The sequence below is a fragment of the Sardina pilchardus genome, chromosome 16 (genome assembly GCF_963854185.1).
Source record: "Sardina pilchardus chromosome 16, fSarPil1.1, whole genome shotgun sequence".
In the NCBI taxonomy this organism is placed as follows: domain Eukaryota; kingdom Metazoa; phylum Chordata; class Actinopteri; order Clupeiformes; family Clupeidae; genus Sardina; species Sardina pilchardus.
This window is the reverse complement of record NC_085009.1, coordinates 18,997,811-19,015,657: the sequence shown is the minus strand read 5'-3', so window position 1 is coordinate 19,015,657 and position 17,847 is coordinate 18,997,811. Positions and strand designations below refer to the sequence as shown.

The 17,847-nt window shown below is 44.1% G+C and overlaps 1 protein-coding gene across 2 annotated transcripts; it reads left to right on the top strand.

Annotated features, from left to right (window-relative positions):
• Positions 1-871: 871 nt before the first annotated feature.
• LOC134059905 (pneumococcal serine-rich repeat protein) lies at positions 872-17,554 on the top strand. Of its 2 annotated transcripts, XM_062516456.1 has the most exons (10): positions 872-1,000; positions 1,902-2,008; positions 2,259-2,343; positions 2,718-2,913; positions 3,075-3,143; positions 7,519-8,711; positions 13,039-13,723; positions 14,097-14,313; positions 14,952-15,143; positions 15,698-17,554. In XM_062516456.1, the coding sequence occupies exons 1-10, from the start codon at positions 909-911 to the stop codon at positions 15,943-15,945; spliced, it is 3,084 nt and encodes a 1,027-aa protein (XP_062372440.1). In that variant the 5' UTR covers positions 872-908; the 3' UTR covers positions 15,946-17,554. The 2 variants fall into 2 exon arrangements, with proteins under 2 accessions (XP_062372440.1, XP_062372441.1); XM_062516457.1 differs by lacking the exon at positions 3,075-3,143.
• The last annotated feature ends 293 nt before the right edge of the window (positions 17,555-17,847 follow it).

Below are 17,847 nucleotides of genomic sequence, written 5' to 3'. Positions count from 1 at the left end.
ACTGTTTTCATGTAGCAAAGTTAACTGTGAAGTTACCAAATAGCAGCAGTGCTGCATATAACATCAGCGTATTAATGTCAATCACTGTGACCTAATAGCCTAACCATAACCCAGCGTAGTCGGACAAGCTGAGATAATATAGTCCCCATTTATTATTTTCGACAATATGCTACAACCCAATAATGTGTAGCTCATGTGAAGTTACTGTGATGATTGTTTCTGCACTGAATGTGATCACAGCTGATCGTGTCCGATCTTCACTGACTGAACTGAATGATAAATGTGATGTTACCAAAAACTGATGACTGTTACACTGTGTATTGATGAATGAGTCTGTATGTGTTGGTAAGCACAACACATTTCTTCTCCCCCATCTTACCAACACACTGTTAAGAATGACACAATAGTATTTATGTAAAGTAGATTACACTCCAATGGAAATAAGATTGCATGTGAAGGGGACTCTATAGCTGCTTTGAGATTGTATAGATTTGTGAGTGTTTACAGTGCTTTGGTTGTTTAAATTATTACGGATCAGTGGACTTACACTAAAATAAAGCCAGTGTGCACTTGAGGAACTTCGTTGTCTTTGTCTTAGCTACACCTCTAAAACCACACTGCACTAATACTGTCAGTGGTCTTTCAGCCTGGCTGGTCAGCAAATGAGCTGTAGGCCGCTTTGCGAATTGTGTTTGACAACCCTAAGGTCAGCTTTTATGCAGCAGTATCCGACAAGGATTACAGTTTGATTTGTATCAAAGAGCTAAACTGACCTATCGCTCTAGAATAGTATTATATTCCTGATATTGACTTCTTTACCCCCATTTTACTCACCAGAAACCTTATCAAACCCGCACATGCGCACTCTGCTTTCTACCGGAGCGGTAGGTACTGTGGAAGCAGCCCTAATGGCGGAGAACGTACGGTCGCCTTTTGACTACCGGGAGCCCCCGACCCTCGACAGCGACGGAGATGGCAGCAAGCCGCCACCGCCCCGGGGGTGAGAGAAATGACCTTATTTGACCATCAAATAGTTATATTTTCAGTACTAAAGGGACTCTGCTTACAGAATTACTGTGTGTTTTATGGCTAGCATACCAGCCAATTTCTTGCGTCCGCGTGCATGTTGGAGTGAATAAAAGAGTGGCCGTGTGTAAAGGTTTCTTTTTTCACGTTAGCGGACGAATCTTTGACGACCGCCTTAACGTCTTCATTCCCCAAACAAACTTGAATGGTGCATATTTCCAAGCTGAATGCAGGCTGTATCATTGACTATCTAGTTAGCTGTGTTGTGCTAGATAACCCAGTAGCTCTCCGTTTGTTTACGTAGCTAACAAGTTGGCTAGCGGTGTCTGACGAGCAGCTAGCGCTTAGAGCTAGCTTGTTACGACGCTACATCACTAGCCAATTAGCTAACGTTAGCTTGCTAACTTGTAGGCTAGTTATCAAGACTGATCAGTCAATTACCGGAACCTAACCGATTCATGAACCATTTGAAGAAACATTTGTGCCGTTTCAACGAAAAAACTAAATGCTAGACATAGGTTCTATTCCGCATTTTGTCGAATTATTTTCATAACCTGCTAACTAGCTTTTCAGCTAACTTTAGCCAGATAGCTATTCAACCACGGACTGTTTGTTTTTGTGTTGGTGTGGCTGATGCTGTATGTCCGTTATGTTTTCAACTTCGCGCCTATAATTTGCGATCCCTACATCTCAATGTTGAGGCGTGAACTGTGTGTGCTGTACATAATTTAACAGGATTGCTTTATGTCATTATCCGAGGAAGCAACGTAGTTAACCCTAGGTGATATGATATTAACACTCCCTACGTTAATCGATACATATCCTGGTGGATGGTTAACGGCACGTCTTGATGATGATAGCTGATGTGTTTGCAGGCGGGTATGTGGCAGGAAGAGGAAGGGTACGCCGGTGAAAGTGTGTGACCGAGCGTACGTCACGGAGGACGAAGAGGAAAGCATGTCGGAACACAGTTACAGCCCAGGTAACAGGCCCATTCCTATCCAACCTCAGCCATGAAGGCATCACACAGCACCAGTAATTCACAATGATCCATTAATTTACATTACCCCCCCCACACACACACACACACACACACAAACATCATAGTATATGAATACATCTTAGTATATGAATACATCTTAATATATGAATACATCTTTGCTCAGAAAGTGAGACACAATAGCTTAACATTAGTAACAGTGGTTCATCAGCTTTGTCTTCATCCCCTGCAGGTGATGGACAGTATCCAGAAGGGGCAGAAGATCGGTTGCCCCCACCTGGAAGCCCATACTACCTCGCTGACCCCTCACAGTTATGGTAAGGAGGGAGTGGAGTTAAGGGTGCTTCTTGGAGATATTAACATCAGAATCTAGACCTCATGCTCGACACTGATGAATATCGCCATTTTGAGAGTCATGGCTAATATGAGCACGGCTATGGTATGTGCCTGTGTGTGTTTGCACATACTCAAATGCAAAAGCTCTGTTCAGTGTTTTCCTTGTAGATTTGTTGCAAAATTCTGTCCCCTTGCCGCTGAATTCTGCTCTTCAGCTGCATCTCCTTTTTTTTTTTATTCAAAAGATTGTTTCTTTTTTTCCTGCTGACCAAGTCTCCCTCTTTCTCACTCTGTCTCTCTTTCTCACTCTGTCTCTCTCTCTCACTCTGTCTCTCTCTCTCTCTCTCTCTCTCAGTGTGCCGGAACTGGGAGAGGAGGGGGCTAGTGGGGTGAGGGGGCCAGTGCTCTTCCACCCCCCACCCAACTGCAGGATCAGAGAGGTGCATTGTGGGAGCCAAGTGCGACTGGTTGTCATAGCAATTCGAGACATAGCCAAAGGCGAGGAGATCACAGTGGACTACAGTTTAACCGACTGGGGAGACAACACAATGGTGAGTCAGAATCGCTGCATGTGGCTCTCAACTAATAGTTAATCTGAGAAGACTTTCTCTGAAAAGGGATTATTTATGAATTGCTTAGGCTCTAATGGTGAAGGATGTGCACTATGACCCATGTTGAGATGAATCAAATGTCTTTGTTCTGAATGGTCCAGAGTTTCCATAGTTCGGTGTCTCCAAGAGGATTTGAATGCAGCTTCAACCCTGAAAACAATATCAAGAAGGTACTGCAGAGCCCCGTGTTTCTACTCTTAAATCCTCTCATCTGTAACTACTTGTAGGGATACACTGATGGTTTGGGTTTGAGCTACAGGTCGGCAAAAACGAATTATATGTGGAATGGGGATTATTACGATATGATATGAATAAGAGTGGGTTAGTTGGGAAAGGATATCCCCACAGCTGTGATTAGGCTCCAGGTCATCACTGCTGTAGAGAGACTATCCTTTGTCAACCCCACAAACAGTAGCTGAATTGTTTGACTTCAACTAACTCGGCTCAGAGTGTCTTGTGAGATGAAAAGAGGAATCTGATTTTATCCTAGGAACACACACAGTTGTTTTTATTTATCTCTGGTGTCACACCAAGTTTTTTTTTCCCCTTCAGTACAAAGGGATGGATTTTTAAGGCTTTTTTCGCTCAGCAGTGTCAACATATGGCTTTTTAAACTTACTGCATTTTGCCTGTAAAAATGTATACTCTCCTTGTGAGAGAAAATCAGTACCTCACACTTGAGCCCCTCACATTTTCTTTATCCACTGATATTGCGTGCCTCTTCATCTGGTAAATTTCAGAAGTGTCTTGACGCCATATTGACAATTTCAGACTAAGCTCATGGTTTTTGGAGTGCAAACAGTCTACAAACTTAACTATGTCAGTCATGGGTCAGACACCTGACATCTGTCACACCTGTCAAATGACGTTGACCTAAATATGAATTTATCGGTATAAACACCAATGCTGGAAAGACGGCATAAGATGCAAAGCTGTAGTGTGCCACCTTGTACAGAGATTAGGGATGCACCGATCCGATATTTGGATCGGATATCGGCCCCGATATGAACAAAATAGCTGGATCGGGCATCGGAAAAAATGAGCCGATCCATGGGCCGATCCGAATTCAATATAGTCTCAAAAAAAGGCAGAGCCATGACGCGCAACCAGCCATTTAGCGCAGCTCACTGCTGCGGGTTAGAGTGTGCCTCACCTCACTGTGTGCTCTGAGTGTCTAAATTCATGGATGGGATAAATACAGATACCAAATTTATGTCATAGGATCAAAAGAATATAACCACCATTTGTCATAGATTAATTACGATCTTCATGCGTTTTGTTGCATTTAGGCAACACGTTAATGTGTAACAGTCAACAAAATAGGCTACTCAAACTAAACACATTGTCATTTTCATCTCATCTGTATAAACTGTTCTTGGTATAAAGACATGCAAATGTTCAAATTGGCTGTTAAAAACTTATCATTTATTAGATAAAACGTACAACTTCTACCGTTTACCACCATTCAAACTCCGTGTGAACTAATTAGTTTATCGTGGGGAAACTGCGGGACCGTACCACTATGAGTAAATAGAGGGGTTTCGCGGGTGACACCATTTTGGCAGGGGTGTTTCAATGTATGTCACTAATATGGGATTTTTATCTGCAAAATTGTTTTTTGTTAGATTTATTATTTAGTAATAACTGTGAACTTGAATTTGAATGCTGTTCCAAGTTGCTGCTGGTGTACAACTGTTTATTTTTAATACTAGTAATATAATCAATAATGATGATGATAATTATAATACTACTACTAATAATAATAATACTACTATTAATAATAATAATACATTACCTTTATATCTAAGTGTTATTTTGTTAGATTTTTTTTAGGAAAGTAATGTTTAGTTAGGGAAAGACTGAAGAATGAAGTCAAGCCTGATGCCTTTAGTCTTTTCCACATGGTGAGGTATACAGTTTATTAATTAACAATGGTATCGGATCGGTATCGGATATCGACCGATACGCAGAGCCCAGGCATCGGTATCGGTATCGGGACTGAAAAAGTCGGATCGGTGCATCCCTAACAGAGATCAAGGGCGTTTTCATGGCAACATTTTTTTTTGTCTATTCTTTTGCGTCAGTGTGTAACAATCACACTCCGGTGTGCAACAAATTAATCTGTCCGAGACCCCGAAAAAAAAGTGATCTTAATCTGCATCTACTGGTGAACTCTGGAGCTGTCCCACTGGTGAGAACGCAACCAGAAGCAAATCGGTTCAACTGTGTTTAGTCGTAATGAATTATGGGAGTTAAGAGCACTGAATTGTGGGTAGAATTAGGTCTATTTAATTTGCTGTTCACTTCCTAAATAAATGGCATGCGAGAAGGTACAATGTCCTGCACTGGCATGCTTTGCGTCTCTGGCGACTCGAGTGCATCACCAGATTATTCTCTAGTCACACTTGCGACTCAAAAGTAACAAATGCAAACAATGTAATCGAAGATTCAGAGTCAAGATCACCCCGCAAAGCTTTCAGTGTGTAACTCAAAAGTTGCCATGAAGATAAACACGAAGATAAACACCAAGTGACCTTATGAAGCAGTCTGCTCTTTATTTTTGTATTCTTTATTAGGATCTCCATTAGCGTCCCCAAAAAGGGTCACTAGTCTCCCTGGGGCCCTGTAGTTAAAAAAAGAAAAGAAAGAAGAAAAATTGCTGAAATTACTAAACATCTTGGTCAGTCTAGAAATAATGCATATGTGGTACTGAACCGGATAACATTGTAGCAATTTATTTTCTACCAACCAATCAAATTATGGATCTGAAAATGCCCTATAAGTGTTGGGGCTAACTATTCCATTGTACATTCCATTGATGATAATGTCACTAAAGTCAACTGCAGAAATATCCATGTGGTTCACATGCAATGGGGCTGAAATTCAAATAGAATGGAGATGAAATATTGCACATGTGTGTGTATATAATACGGAATGGTGAATCTTACATTTTCCAGATGTTTGTTTTTTCATGAAAATAGTCCAATTTGATTTTTTAATTATTGTTCATTTTTTAGCTTGGATGCCAATAAAATTCAGATGAATGCTCATAGAGAATAATTCTTGTAAATCACCTCGGGGTGACCATACACCAATAGGAAAAAAAAGTATTCGGGCTGCACAATTAATGAAGTTTTAATCGAATTTGCAATTGATATGATGCAATTGATCGTGAAGGCTGCACAATAACTTGTATAGCTCAGAATTCTCCACATATATGATTTCTATATTGATGACCTCCAGGTGTGACAGACAGTGAAGCTCTCATAACAGCAATGCTGTGCTTCTCATTTACTAAGTAGGCTCACCTATAAGAAGTGGCCCAACTTGAAGCGAAATGTGGAATATTGAATCGAAGCTTGATTTTACTATACTATATAAAAGTATCACAAATCAAACCGCCATTGCATTAACTCCCAGAAGAATCGCTATTATATTTTTTCCCAAAATGGTGCCGCCCTTAAAGACGTGAAGTACTTTAGTCAAAGCTTTGTTAACATGCCAAAGATATTCAGTTAACTGTCCTAAAAGTGTAAAAGCAAAGCAAACGTATACATGTTTAAAAGCTGCAATTGGAGAATTTTGAGGCATTTTCTTTTAACATCGACACTTATCGATAACCAGGGGTGGAAAACTCCAGCTTTACTGGTTGTGTAGCTCAGTGTCTGATAACCTCCGCTCCGGAGATGTGTGTTTGTTTCCACTTGATTTCTGGGGATTGTGCGCCAGAATGTTTATGAACTGCATGGTTGTTTGCTTAAATATCTTTCCTCTTGGTTCTAGAAGGCACTGGTGAAAACTCAAACATTTGTGTGGGGTCAGTTTTGAGACTACAAATGTCAGATGCACTGATTGCAATTTTATCGGCCAGTTGAGCTGAACTACTCACTCTCTCGCAAACAAATCTTAAAAAGTCCTCCAGATTACTATAGCTTTTTGAACAAATTAAATGTAACTGAAATGTAATTGGTGTATACTTTGAAATGAACACTGACGATTTATTGAAGCATTTCAAAGAATAGTGCATAATGTTGAAGATATAAATTCATTCAATAAGCCACCGTCTAAAAAGGTTGATTTGACAGTATCCTTTCATGAGCACATTTTCTTTACACCTGAACTCCTACGACTTATTACGGGAGGTTTCAGCTGATTATTTTTTTTTTTTCAAAGTTCAAACATTGGCCGATCAGTGTGTGCATCTGTATTTTGAATGGCTATACTGACCAATATGCATCATGTCTGCTCCAGTCAATTGAAGTTATGTATGTAAACATAAAACACGAGATGTGATGAGCTTTTAGAAACATTACCACACTACTGTTGACTATATTGACCCTAACAAGCAATAAATTGTGTATTTATTCCTCATGATGCATGCAATAAGTAGTGGAATTTCATAAGGGACTTTGAACCCCCCCCCCCCCCTGCTTTTGTGATGGTGGTGAGCCAGAACATGACCAACCTCATCAAATGTCTGCTGACATTTTTCATTCTGTCCTTGAAAATGACATGTCATGTGATGCTCTTGTGTGTTTTCCACAGGAGGAAGAGTCCGGCCCACTACCGCTCTCTCTGACTGTCTCAGACTACCTCACCCCGTCGTGGTCGCTCTCGCCCTCCTCTTCCCCCCTGTCTCACTCAGAGGCCAGTGACTCGGACCGCGAGGACGAAGAGGAGGAGGAAGAGGAGGACGACGACGAAGACGAGGAAGAGGAGGAAGACCTGGAGGAGTTGCGCGGCCGCATGATGCGCCGGCGCAAGAAGCGCAAGACCTCCGCTTCCCCAGCGACCGCCGCCGCCGCCGCACCTGCCGCTACAGCGTCGTCGTCGTCGTCTGCGGCGACCAAAAAGAAGGCGTCTGCCGGCCGGCCGCCTGCCGCTCACCGCGGCCCCTCCCTCTCCTTCTCTCGCTCCGCGTCCAGCTCTGCGTCACCCTCCACGGCCACCGCGGCCTTCCAAGCCCCCTTGGCGCCGCCGCCCACCACCAACATTAACAACAACATAAACATCAACATCGGGCACCGCGGCAGTCTCGCCGGCGCCCCCCGCAGGCAGCACTGCGCGTACTGCGGCCGCCACTTCCGCTCGCTGGCGCGGCACCTGGAGAAGTACCACGCCCAGCAGCCCGAGGTGCGTGCCGCCATGGAGCTCGCTCAAATGCGCGCCCACAACGCGGCCGCCGCCGCCGCAGCCGGTCCGCACGCTTCTTCCTCCTCCTCCTCCTCCGCCGCCCAGTCCTCTTCCTCCGCCACGCACTCCACCTTCGCCTCCCCGCAGCCCTCGTCCTCCTCAGCCGCCACCGCCCCGACCTCATTGTTCTCCCGGGAGAACGCTCAAGGACCCGGGGCGGTGTCATTCTCCCTGTCGCTGTCCCAGCCCTCCAGGAAGACCCCGGCGGCGGCGCTGTCTCAGAGCCGCAAGAACACGGCCACCATGTCGCCGCTCAACACGCAGCCCGGCAAGAGCCCACCTGTACCTGCCGCCACCGCAGCTGCAGCTACACGGACTCCGGCCAAGAGAGGGCGCCGACCGAAGAAGGAGAAGGAGGAGCAGCTGAAGCAGGAAGAGCTGGAGCGCGCCAAAGAGGAAGCGCCACCCACGCCTGGCCGAGAGGAGGAAGAGGAGGAGGAAGAAGTGGAGGAGGAGGAGGAAGAAGAGGAAGATGAGGGAGAGGCAGAACTAAGCGACGGACAGGAAGATGAGAGCCTGGAGGGGAAGAATGGAGAAATGGCCAGGTGAGGAACACTGCACACTGGTCCAAACATAGAGAGCATTCCAAGTACACGGTTCAGTGACAAACCTGGGTAACTGACATATTAAAGCGATAACTATAATGATAACGACACAAGCAACAGTTTTAAGTATGGCTGTAGTTAACCTGAATGACTGTCCACACCATCAATTATAATGACGTGAAGAACAATACCATTTGATCACTTTCAGAGCGTTTTTAAGAACTATGAAAAGCTGACAACCGGTCAGAATCTGTTGAATTCAAGTCAAGTTTATTTATATAGCGCATTTCATACACAGAGGTCACTCAATGTGCTTAACATCAGCAAAAGAAAACCGTAATTGCTAATAAAAGAATAGACAGGCAATAGTCAAAGAATAGTGTAAAAATGTAAAGAATAAAAAACAAAACATAAAACACAAGGTAATAATACACAAAAGCATAATAAGGCAATAGTTCAAGAATAGACAGGCAATAGTCAAAGAATAGTCTAAAAATGTAAAGAATAAAATACAAAACATAAAACACAAGGTAATAATACACACAAGCATAATAAGGCCATAGTTAAAAAATACCAGTATTTTATAAATTAAAATACATAAAGCAACATAGAATGATTGCTCTGTGATAGCCTGGCACGCCCTCCCAGTGACGCAACGCCTTCAGGCTTTTGCTGCTGGTCTGGTCAACTGCTCATTGAGAAGGATTTCTGAGTTCCCCGAAATCTGCGGAACTGCCCCCTTTGGTCGAGAACCAATCAACTTTGAGCAGCTCCAACGGCTCTGGGTAGAGGCGTGTTCAAGGCAGCGGAAAGAGTGTTGTTATTGGTTTAAACTCGGCAATCCGCTTTCTGACATCTACCAGTAGCAAACCGAGGCACTTAAAGGAGGCGGGTCAACCAGCGCTGGCAAGAAACCGTGTTAGCACAGGCTGTTGGTCAGACTAAAGTCTCGCAGAGCCTTTGAAAGTCGATGGTAATCAGGCTAGCTCTGTGAGGGTGATGCTAGTCAAAAACCCAATGAACAGCACTTTCATTCATCAACATGTGAGACTTTCCTTACCATTGGTCCATGTGGACATTCATATAGTCATAGCTATGGGGTCCTTATTCAGGTGCATTTAAAAAAGGTACAATATTTATTGAAAAGTCCTGCCCAGACTGAGACATTAAATGCTCAGGAAACCATTGCTGGTGTTTTGACTTAATTAGCTGATGAGCTCTTCCCAGGCTGACATTTCTATTTACAGTTAACTGAAATCAAAAATTACCCATCACAAAAAAAAAATTTAATAAATAATCTATACACCGCTTAGTAGAAGAGCCCTATGGCCCTGTTTTGCTTGAAATATGAAGTTCTTTTGTTAGGGAGCTTACGACTTGCTTTTGAGTCAACCAGGTTCGTCACTGAACCACATTTGCAATACCACTTGGAACATGTACCGGGAAGGATTTAGATTTAACAGGTTTAGCGGGCTTAAGGACAGTTGTTGCTGTGGTAGGAGACCTTAATTATGATTACTTCCTGCTTATTTTTGTCCTTTTCTGTTAACTAAGAAATGGTAAAGCATGAGAATCAGAATATGCAGATACTTGTATATAACACGGTAATGTTCAAAATGTTGTAAATAAGCATAAGCGTTAGTACACATTTAATTTTAATAATTACTAATATATTTATGTTGAATATATTAATATTTACATACCACAGGTCAGAACATACATTTATTGACATTACTAGCAATATGTTTGTCTATGCCCTTTCCTCTGAGGAGTGAGCTATCTAAACGTGAGTTGGATATTGTAGGGTCCGGTGTGTTGAGCTACGGTGCATCACGATCACCAGTGCAGTCAGTCACGTCAGTAGCATTGTGTATCGAACAATAAGCCAAGCATTTGACACCAGTGCTTTAAGAAAACCTGACATTGAAAAATGTCCTGGTCACATTTCACATGCATCAGGTAACACTTAAACAGCTTGTAGCATTGAAGTATATGACCCTAACAATGGCTAGTTCATTTTCCCAATGTATACACTACTCACAAGTCAGGGATATTCGGCTTTCTGGTGAAATTTCAGGACGAGTCTAAAATCCACTACAACCACTATGAACCCAAAATCCACTATAACCTTAGACAGCTATCCCTAACATTTTTGTTTAGTGTTTATGTACAATATAGCATTTGATGCATTCCTAATAGAATGAAATCAGAGTGCAGATTGACTGTTTCATGCAGGTGCTCACTGACATCTTGATCTTAGCGGTTCACAAGTTTTAGTAATTGCATGTGCATTGTATTTTGAGGGCTGAGAACCAAAGGGGTGTAAGTGACATTTCACCAACTTTACAGGAGAGCCAAAACAAATCTAACTGCTTCTATATGTTCACATCAGTTAAAGACCTTTGTTTTTTGTTCAATAACTATATATTTATAAATATTTGACTTCTATAATTTTGTCAGCTAAGAGAGCTCATCAAGAGCTTTCAGGTGATATATATAACTAAATTTGGACCAAAATGTCACTTATGCCCCTTTGGTTCTCAGCCCTCGATTTATTCATTGAGCCGACACCTTTACCCAAAGCGACTTACATAAGTCATCTATATTACAAGGTCCATTGTCCTCAGAGCAACTCAGGGTTTAGTGCCTTGCTCAAGGGTGCAACTGTGGAAGCCGGGAATTGAACCTGTGACTTTTCAGGCTACTGCATGCATACATCTCCTTAGTCACTACAGTACCACCCCCGCCTGTGTTGGCATTATGGCAAATTTATGTTAGCAAGTAGGAATTATAGAATATATTTCCTATTTTCTGTATATTTTTACATTATAAGCAATACATTATGTAAGCAATACATTATGTGCACCAGTGATTATGTTGATGATAAGTGATCGCTTAATTGGCTGAAACCACGTTGGTGTCAGATTACAGTTAGCTACTCAAAGACACAGGAGGAGTATCTGACCTCAGAAGAGTGGTTAGCCGTGATTCCTGGAAAGTCGGTTTTCATTTGTTGGAAATGAATTCCTCTTTTCACATTTGACCAATAGATGGCACTAGCAACTTAGTCATGACTGTTATAAATAAGCTTTTTGTTGTTGTTGTTTTGGGTTGTTCAGTTTGTTGTTAACTGATGCAAATGCCTGATGTCTCATCATGGCTTAAGACTAGTCCCTATTGTTGCTTTTTCTCCATGGCGATCTGCATCAAAGTACTTATATTAGTCCATGCTCATTAAACCGGCCCATTTTGTTATTTATTGGTCATGCAGTTTGCTGCATAGCTGTTAACTCTGTGGACCTCTGAAATGTTTTATATTGTTTAACAAGTCTCAGGCATTAAGAGTGCGCCCGGCGCTTCAAGATTTGCGCATAAATTGCACAAATAATGCGTAAACATTTTGTTTAGTTCAGGCACTGAGACGTTGCTTGCTTTAAACCCTGTAGTTGTAAACTGAGAGTAGCTCTTGTATTGGGCTAGAAGTGCACACGTGAAAGGTAGGGGTTTTGAGGACTGGTGGCTAATGCGAGGCCCAGAGCTCTTAGGCAGTGTTCATCTTTCTTACTGTCAGCCACACATGGCTCTATTCCTGGGGCTTCCTGTCATACTCGCAGGGTTCAGTTACGTTTTTTTATTGACCAGTTAATCGACCAAGTAAAGGATGCAGGTTGGCATTTCAGGGCCATCACAGGCTAAGTTTAGCAGCAATCAGCCAATAAAAGTACGAACTTGGGGACTGCAGACTACAGGATTTGCAGTCATGATATGTTTCCCACGTTTTCCCCAGATCCTGCAGCCCTCTCTTCATTTTCTGCTTTCTCCTCTCATTCTCCATCCTCTGTGTGTCCAGCCCCCCTTCCCCCTCCATCATAGATTCATCATTTGACCTCCTCCATCGCTTCCTTTTCCCTTGTCTGTACCCCACATCTCCAACCCACACACTTTCTGTATATTTTTTATTCTTCCTGACTGTTGTGGATGGTGAATCGTCAGATGTAGTTGCTATATGCATCTATTGTAAAGCACCTTTTTTATGTTTGAAATGTACAATAATTTTCCAAGAAAGGATCTGCGCTAGTGGCTATTGTCCTTGTCGGTACATACTACATAGGCTCCTAGCAAGTACTAGATCAAAAAACAGGAATGGAGCTCGCTCACAAAAAGTATATTTAAAAAAAAAAAAAAAAAAAAAAACGAGAGTTCACATCAAAAAAGTGATTTATTGGCCCACCATAAAAATGACACCTAAAGTGCATGTAAAGTGCATTCCTGTTTTTTGAAATGTACAATATAAATGACTATAAATGTCCCTCTTCCCGTTTCTCAGGCCTCATCGGACCCACATGCCCCCGCTGCTGTCGTCCCTGTCATGCCTGGTGCTGTACCTGCGTCGGCAGCAGCACTCGGCCTTCCTGTCGCTGTCGCGCTCCCCTGGCTCGGCCGAGGCCTGGCGCCTGCTGTGCCACTCCAGCCTGGCGCTGCTCATCCTCTACAACCGGCACCGCGAGTGCGAGGTGGCCAAGCTCACCATCCAGGAGTACCGCAACCGCTTCACGCCGCCGCCGCCGCCCATGGCCTCCTCGCCCGCCGCCAGCTCGGCCTCGGGCGCGGCCGCCACCACCAACGGCGCCGCCAGCAGCAGCAGCAACGGCACCGGCGGCGGAGGAGGAGGCGCGTCCTCGGGGTCCGGCCCGGCGGCGGCCCACCCCCTGGAGGTGGCGCTGTCGCCGTTCGAGCGGCACGTGCTGTGCCACCTGCCGCGGGCGGGCGTGGTGGGCAAGCGGGGGCGCATGCAGCCGCTCATCCTGCCGCCGCACTCCGAGGCCTGCCTGGAGCTGCTGCTCAGCACCTGCGCGCAGGTGGGCGTCGACCCGCAGAGCCCCTACGTCTTCTCGCGCCCGTACCACTCGCCGGCCACGCCGCTGCGCGGCACCGATCTGCTGCGGGGCCTCGCCCGCTCCAGCGGAGCCAAGAACCCGGCCGCCCTGACCGCGCCACGCGCACGCCGACAGGTGAGTACCTGAGCGATGAGTACTTACTAAACTCAAAGGCAGAGAAAAGGGGCAGAGAAAGATGAATGGATGATGGTTGTGCATGATGGGGGGGGGGGGGGGTTTGCGGGCAGGGGATCACTTAACGAGCTAATTTTGTGTTTTATTAGCTTTAATTTTTACATTTTAAATTAATCTTTAATTTAAATTGTTTGTAATTGATCATTGTTTAATTTACCTTAAAAATGTGTAACGAATATTGTCTCATTTGCTCATTTATTGATTTATTATGTGTGTTTTTGTGACTGAGGTTGTACAGTGGCCTTACTCAACAGAAACCCCCTCTGTGTGCGGCCCTTTATTGTGTAGTTGTACTAACAATAATCTCCACCAGGTGGCGATCCTGACCCAGCTGCTGTTGCTGGAGGAGGGCGAGAGGAAGCGGCTGGAGGACTTCCTGCAGCGCGAGTACCATGTGACTCAGAGCTGCGCGCGGATTGGCCAGGACCCGGGGCTGATGGGCCGAGTGGGTCGCGTGGTGCTGTACGGGGAGAGAGACGGAGTCCTCTTCAGGGGGATGAGTCTCCAACAGATCTGCCTGGAACTCGATGGTAAGGGGGGATGAGGACGTGGAAGAAATAAATGTTTAGAGAGGGAGGGAGAAAAGGAGGGATGGCTGACTGACTGTTGTGTGTGATAGAGGGAAGTGGGGGATGTTACAGATCTAGTCTGTGTTCAGGTTTGGCTTCATGGAAGGTTGTTGACATGGCAGCTCAACGGCTAATCAAGTGACGTCACTCCCATACTCCTGAAACGCTTAATGTAGCCTCCCCGTTTTAAAACGACTGCAAAATGGGATTATTTCTAAGATTCTGATACGTTTCCGACTCTTGTCAATATCAGAAATGATCAATACTACAATAATCAGGGTTCCCGCAGGTGTATTAAAAAGTCTTAAAAGTATTGAATTTACAAATCTACATTTAATACCTTATTAATTAAGTCTTAAAATCTTAAATTTAACTTAGAAACCTGTAGGATCTCTGGATAATAATGTGTTCTCTCGAACTCTGCTCCCATTCCTTCCCTTTCCTGTTTTCCATCCTGTGGCCCTTCTTTCCTGTCTGTCTTGTGCTAATCATTCCTCTCGCTGTCCCCGCCTTATCTTTTTTTCATTTCTATTATTCTTTTTCTTTATTTTTGCTCCATTCCATGTTCCCCCCCCCCCCCCCCCCCCCCCGTCTCTCAGTGATGTCGGGGAATTCTGCTGACTCTTTCTCGGACGACTCGGACGTGGAGGGGGACAAGGCCAAAGAGCGGGTGGAGGTGGGCAAGAAGGGGGCAGCAGGGAGCGCCGCCAAGAAGAAAGGGGGCAAGGCCAACGCCTCGGCTGCGGTCACGCCCGCCGGGCACAAGAGAAGGGGCGCTCAGCCCAAATCAGGTGAGGAGCAGGCTGGTGTGCCAGGGTGTTGTTTGGGAAAGATGGCATACAAATGAATACAGTCACGCCCATGAGTAACTTCACATACTAAATACATGTATATATGTATATTTGTCTTTTGTCTTGTGCTTTTATGTTGTGCCTGTACATCTCTAGGCAGAGGAAACCTATTCATGGGTTTCATCAGGTCACTTTTTCACAGGTATAAAATCAAGCACCTTGATAATCAATGCAGACTACATGGTGCTTGATTAATACACCTGTGGAAAGGGACCTGATGAAACCCAGGAATTGGTGAACTAAAAGTGTGCTTTGAATTCAAATTTGGCACGACACGGCATGGTTATGAATGGGTATGAATTACATACAGTAGTATGTCATTATGTACGTGTTTGTCCAATTATTACATGGAGTTTTTCTGCGGTGCATGTAATGGTATAATAAAGTCAGAATTGCCCGATCTAATTAATGGCCAGAACTAGCGTTGCTGACGCTTTTGAAACCAACCAACCATATTGCCTCCTTCATGTGTCCTCTGTATGTGTCCGTTCCAGGCAAGCGCGGCGTGCTAAAGCGGCCGTGGTCGGAAGCGGAGCGCGTTGCCGTGGAGACGCACCTGAAGCGCAACATCATGGAGCTGCGGGTGCCGGCGAAGGCCGACTGCGAGCGCTGCCTGCAGCTCTGCCCCCTGCTGGTGACCAACCAGCGCGACTGGCGCGCCATCAAGTTCTACTGCCACAACCGCATCCAGCTGCTCAAGAAGCAGGGCCGCCGCGAGGCCAACGGAGCCGCCATCTGCTAGCGTGCTGCGACCGGGGCTCACACACAGACACACACACACACACACACGCACACACACCGACATACTTCAGCTCACACAAATTTGTGTATGTGTGCCCATTTTACACATTCACATGTAATGTTACATTCATAAATACACACACACACACACACACACACACACACACACATACAGTATCATACTGCATTCATGCAAACATGTTGTACACATACTCAGTTACAAAGAAGATATAAATAATATATAGATGTACATTCGTTCTCTTACACAAACACACACACACGCACACACACACACACACAAATACAATTCCACACAAGCATGTATGTATGCATGTTTGTGTACCCACCTACACACACACATACATACATGCATACATACATGCGTACATACTCAAAGACTATGGCCCGTGCTCCGTTACCTGTCTGAGTTGTAGTGTTTTCCACATGGATATATTGATGTTGGGCATGACCTAGTGTCACAGGAGGGAACCACATAGTCAGGCATAATTGATGTCTACACACAGACACTGTACACACCCATATATATATACATATATATATATACCAAGTCATATCCACACAGAGACTTCTGATACACCAACACACACTCCCATTCACGGAGTGTGAGGGTCCATGAACTTACGTGTACAGACATTCCTCTAAGTGTGAACAGACTTTCTAGGAGGAGAGAAGAGATTTGGGAGAACACGCAGGTTCCCGTTGGCGGGTGCACAGGTGGACTCTTGATGTGTCCCTTGTCCACTCGCCCTCTATCAAAGCTTGGGGACACTACTGGGACATGTTGGATGTCTATAGGGATGGATGACCAGATATTCAGATTTTTTTTTTTTTTTTTTTTAATTATTATTATTGATGTTATTGATATCCTTTTTTTTTTTTTAAAGAAAAGAAACTGAAAACAAGTTCTTTCTTTATGAACAGCATTGTCTGTCCTGTGACGTAGTGCCTGTAGGAGTGTGCGCTAAACTGAATCGTTCCCCCAGCGAGTTTGTGGACTGTATCTAGCAGTATTTAAAAATGTTTTGGGATCGTTCCCTGTAAAACGAGGCCCCTCAGCTCTCTCACCCCTTCCTTCAGGGCCTCTATCTGTCCGTACACTATGGTCTGTTAGAAAGAGACAAGGCACGCATACTTGAATTCATTTCATGCATCTATCCTACTTTTTTCCGGTTATGACGCTGCAGCATCAAAAAAAGTCTTGTTTAGTCATAGTGTACATTTAATATCTTACTGGCAGATAAAAAGTTAGACATAGTAGTCGTGCAGCTGTCTCTCTGTTGTGCTATGTTGTACATACTGTAAATATGGACTTATAAAAAGTACTACGTTTTGAAGACTTTGTTTAATTATATGGCATCAGACAGTTCTATCTGGTTTTACACAGTGCTGTTGAAAGACACATTTGAGACATTATCATTCTGATTTTATTTGTCTTTTCTGGTTATGGACAATACAATTCCACGATTACGAACGTGTCGTCTTACATAGTTTTGTTTTCAGAAGAAAGGTCAACCATCACTTTGCACCTCACTTTAATACACACAACAGGTTGTATACAAAAATGTCCAAAAATACAGAAAATGCTTCAAATGTGGTGAGTTGCCGCTTTCTTCCCCCACCAAACAAATGTTGCACCCTTCATCTAACGTTACATGACCATACTGAGTAAAAATTAACAAATTTGTTAATTCACCAACAAAGACACTGGCATTCCCCACACTGTTGCTAGCCTAATGAACAAGATCAAAAGATCACAAAAAAAGAGAAAACTTTGTTGTAGTTTATTTCACCCAAAGACACCGGCCTATTAGCAATGGCGTTGTAGAAGCTGTGTTGGACCCATCTTGCCTCGAGACCAGACTCTCTTCAGGGAGTCTGGCAT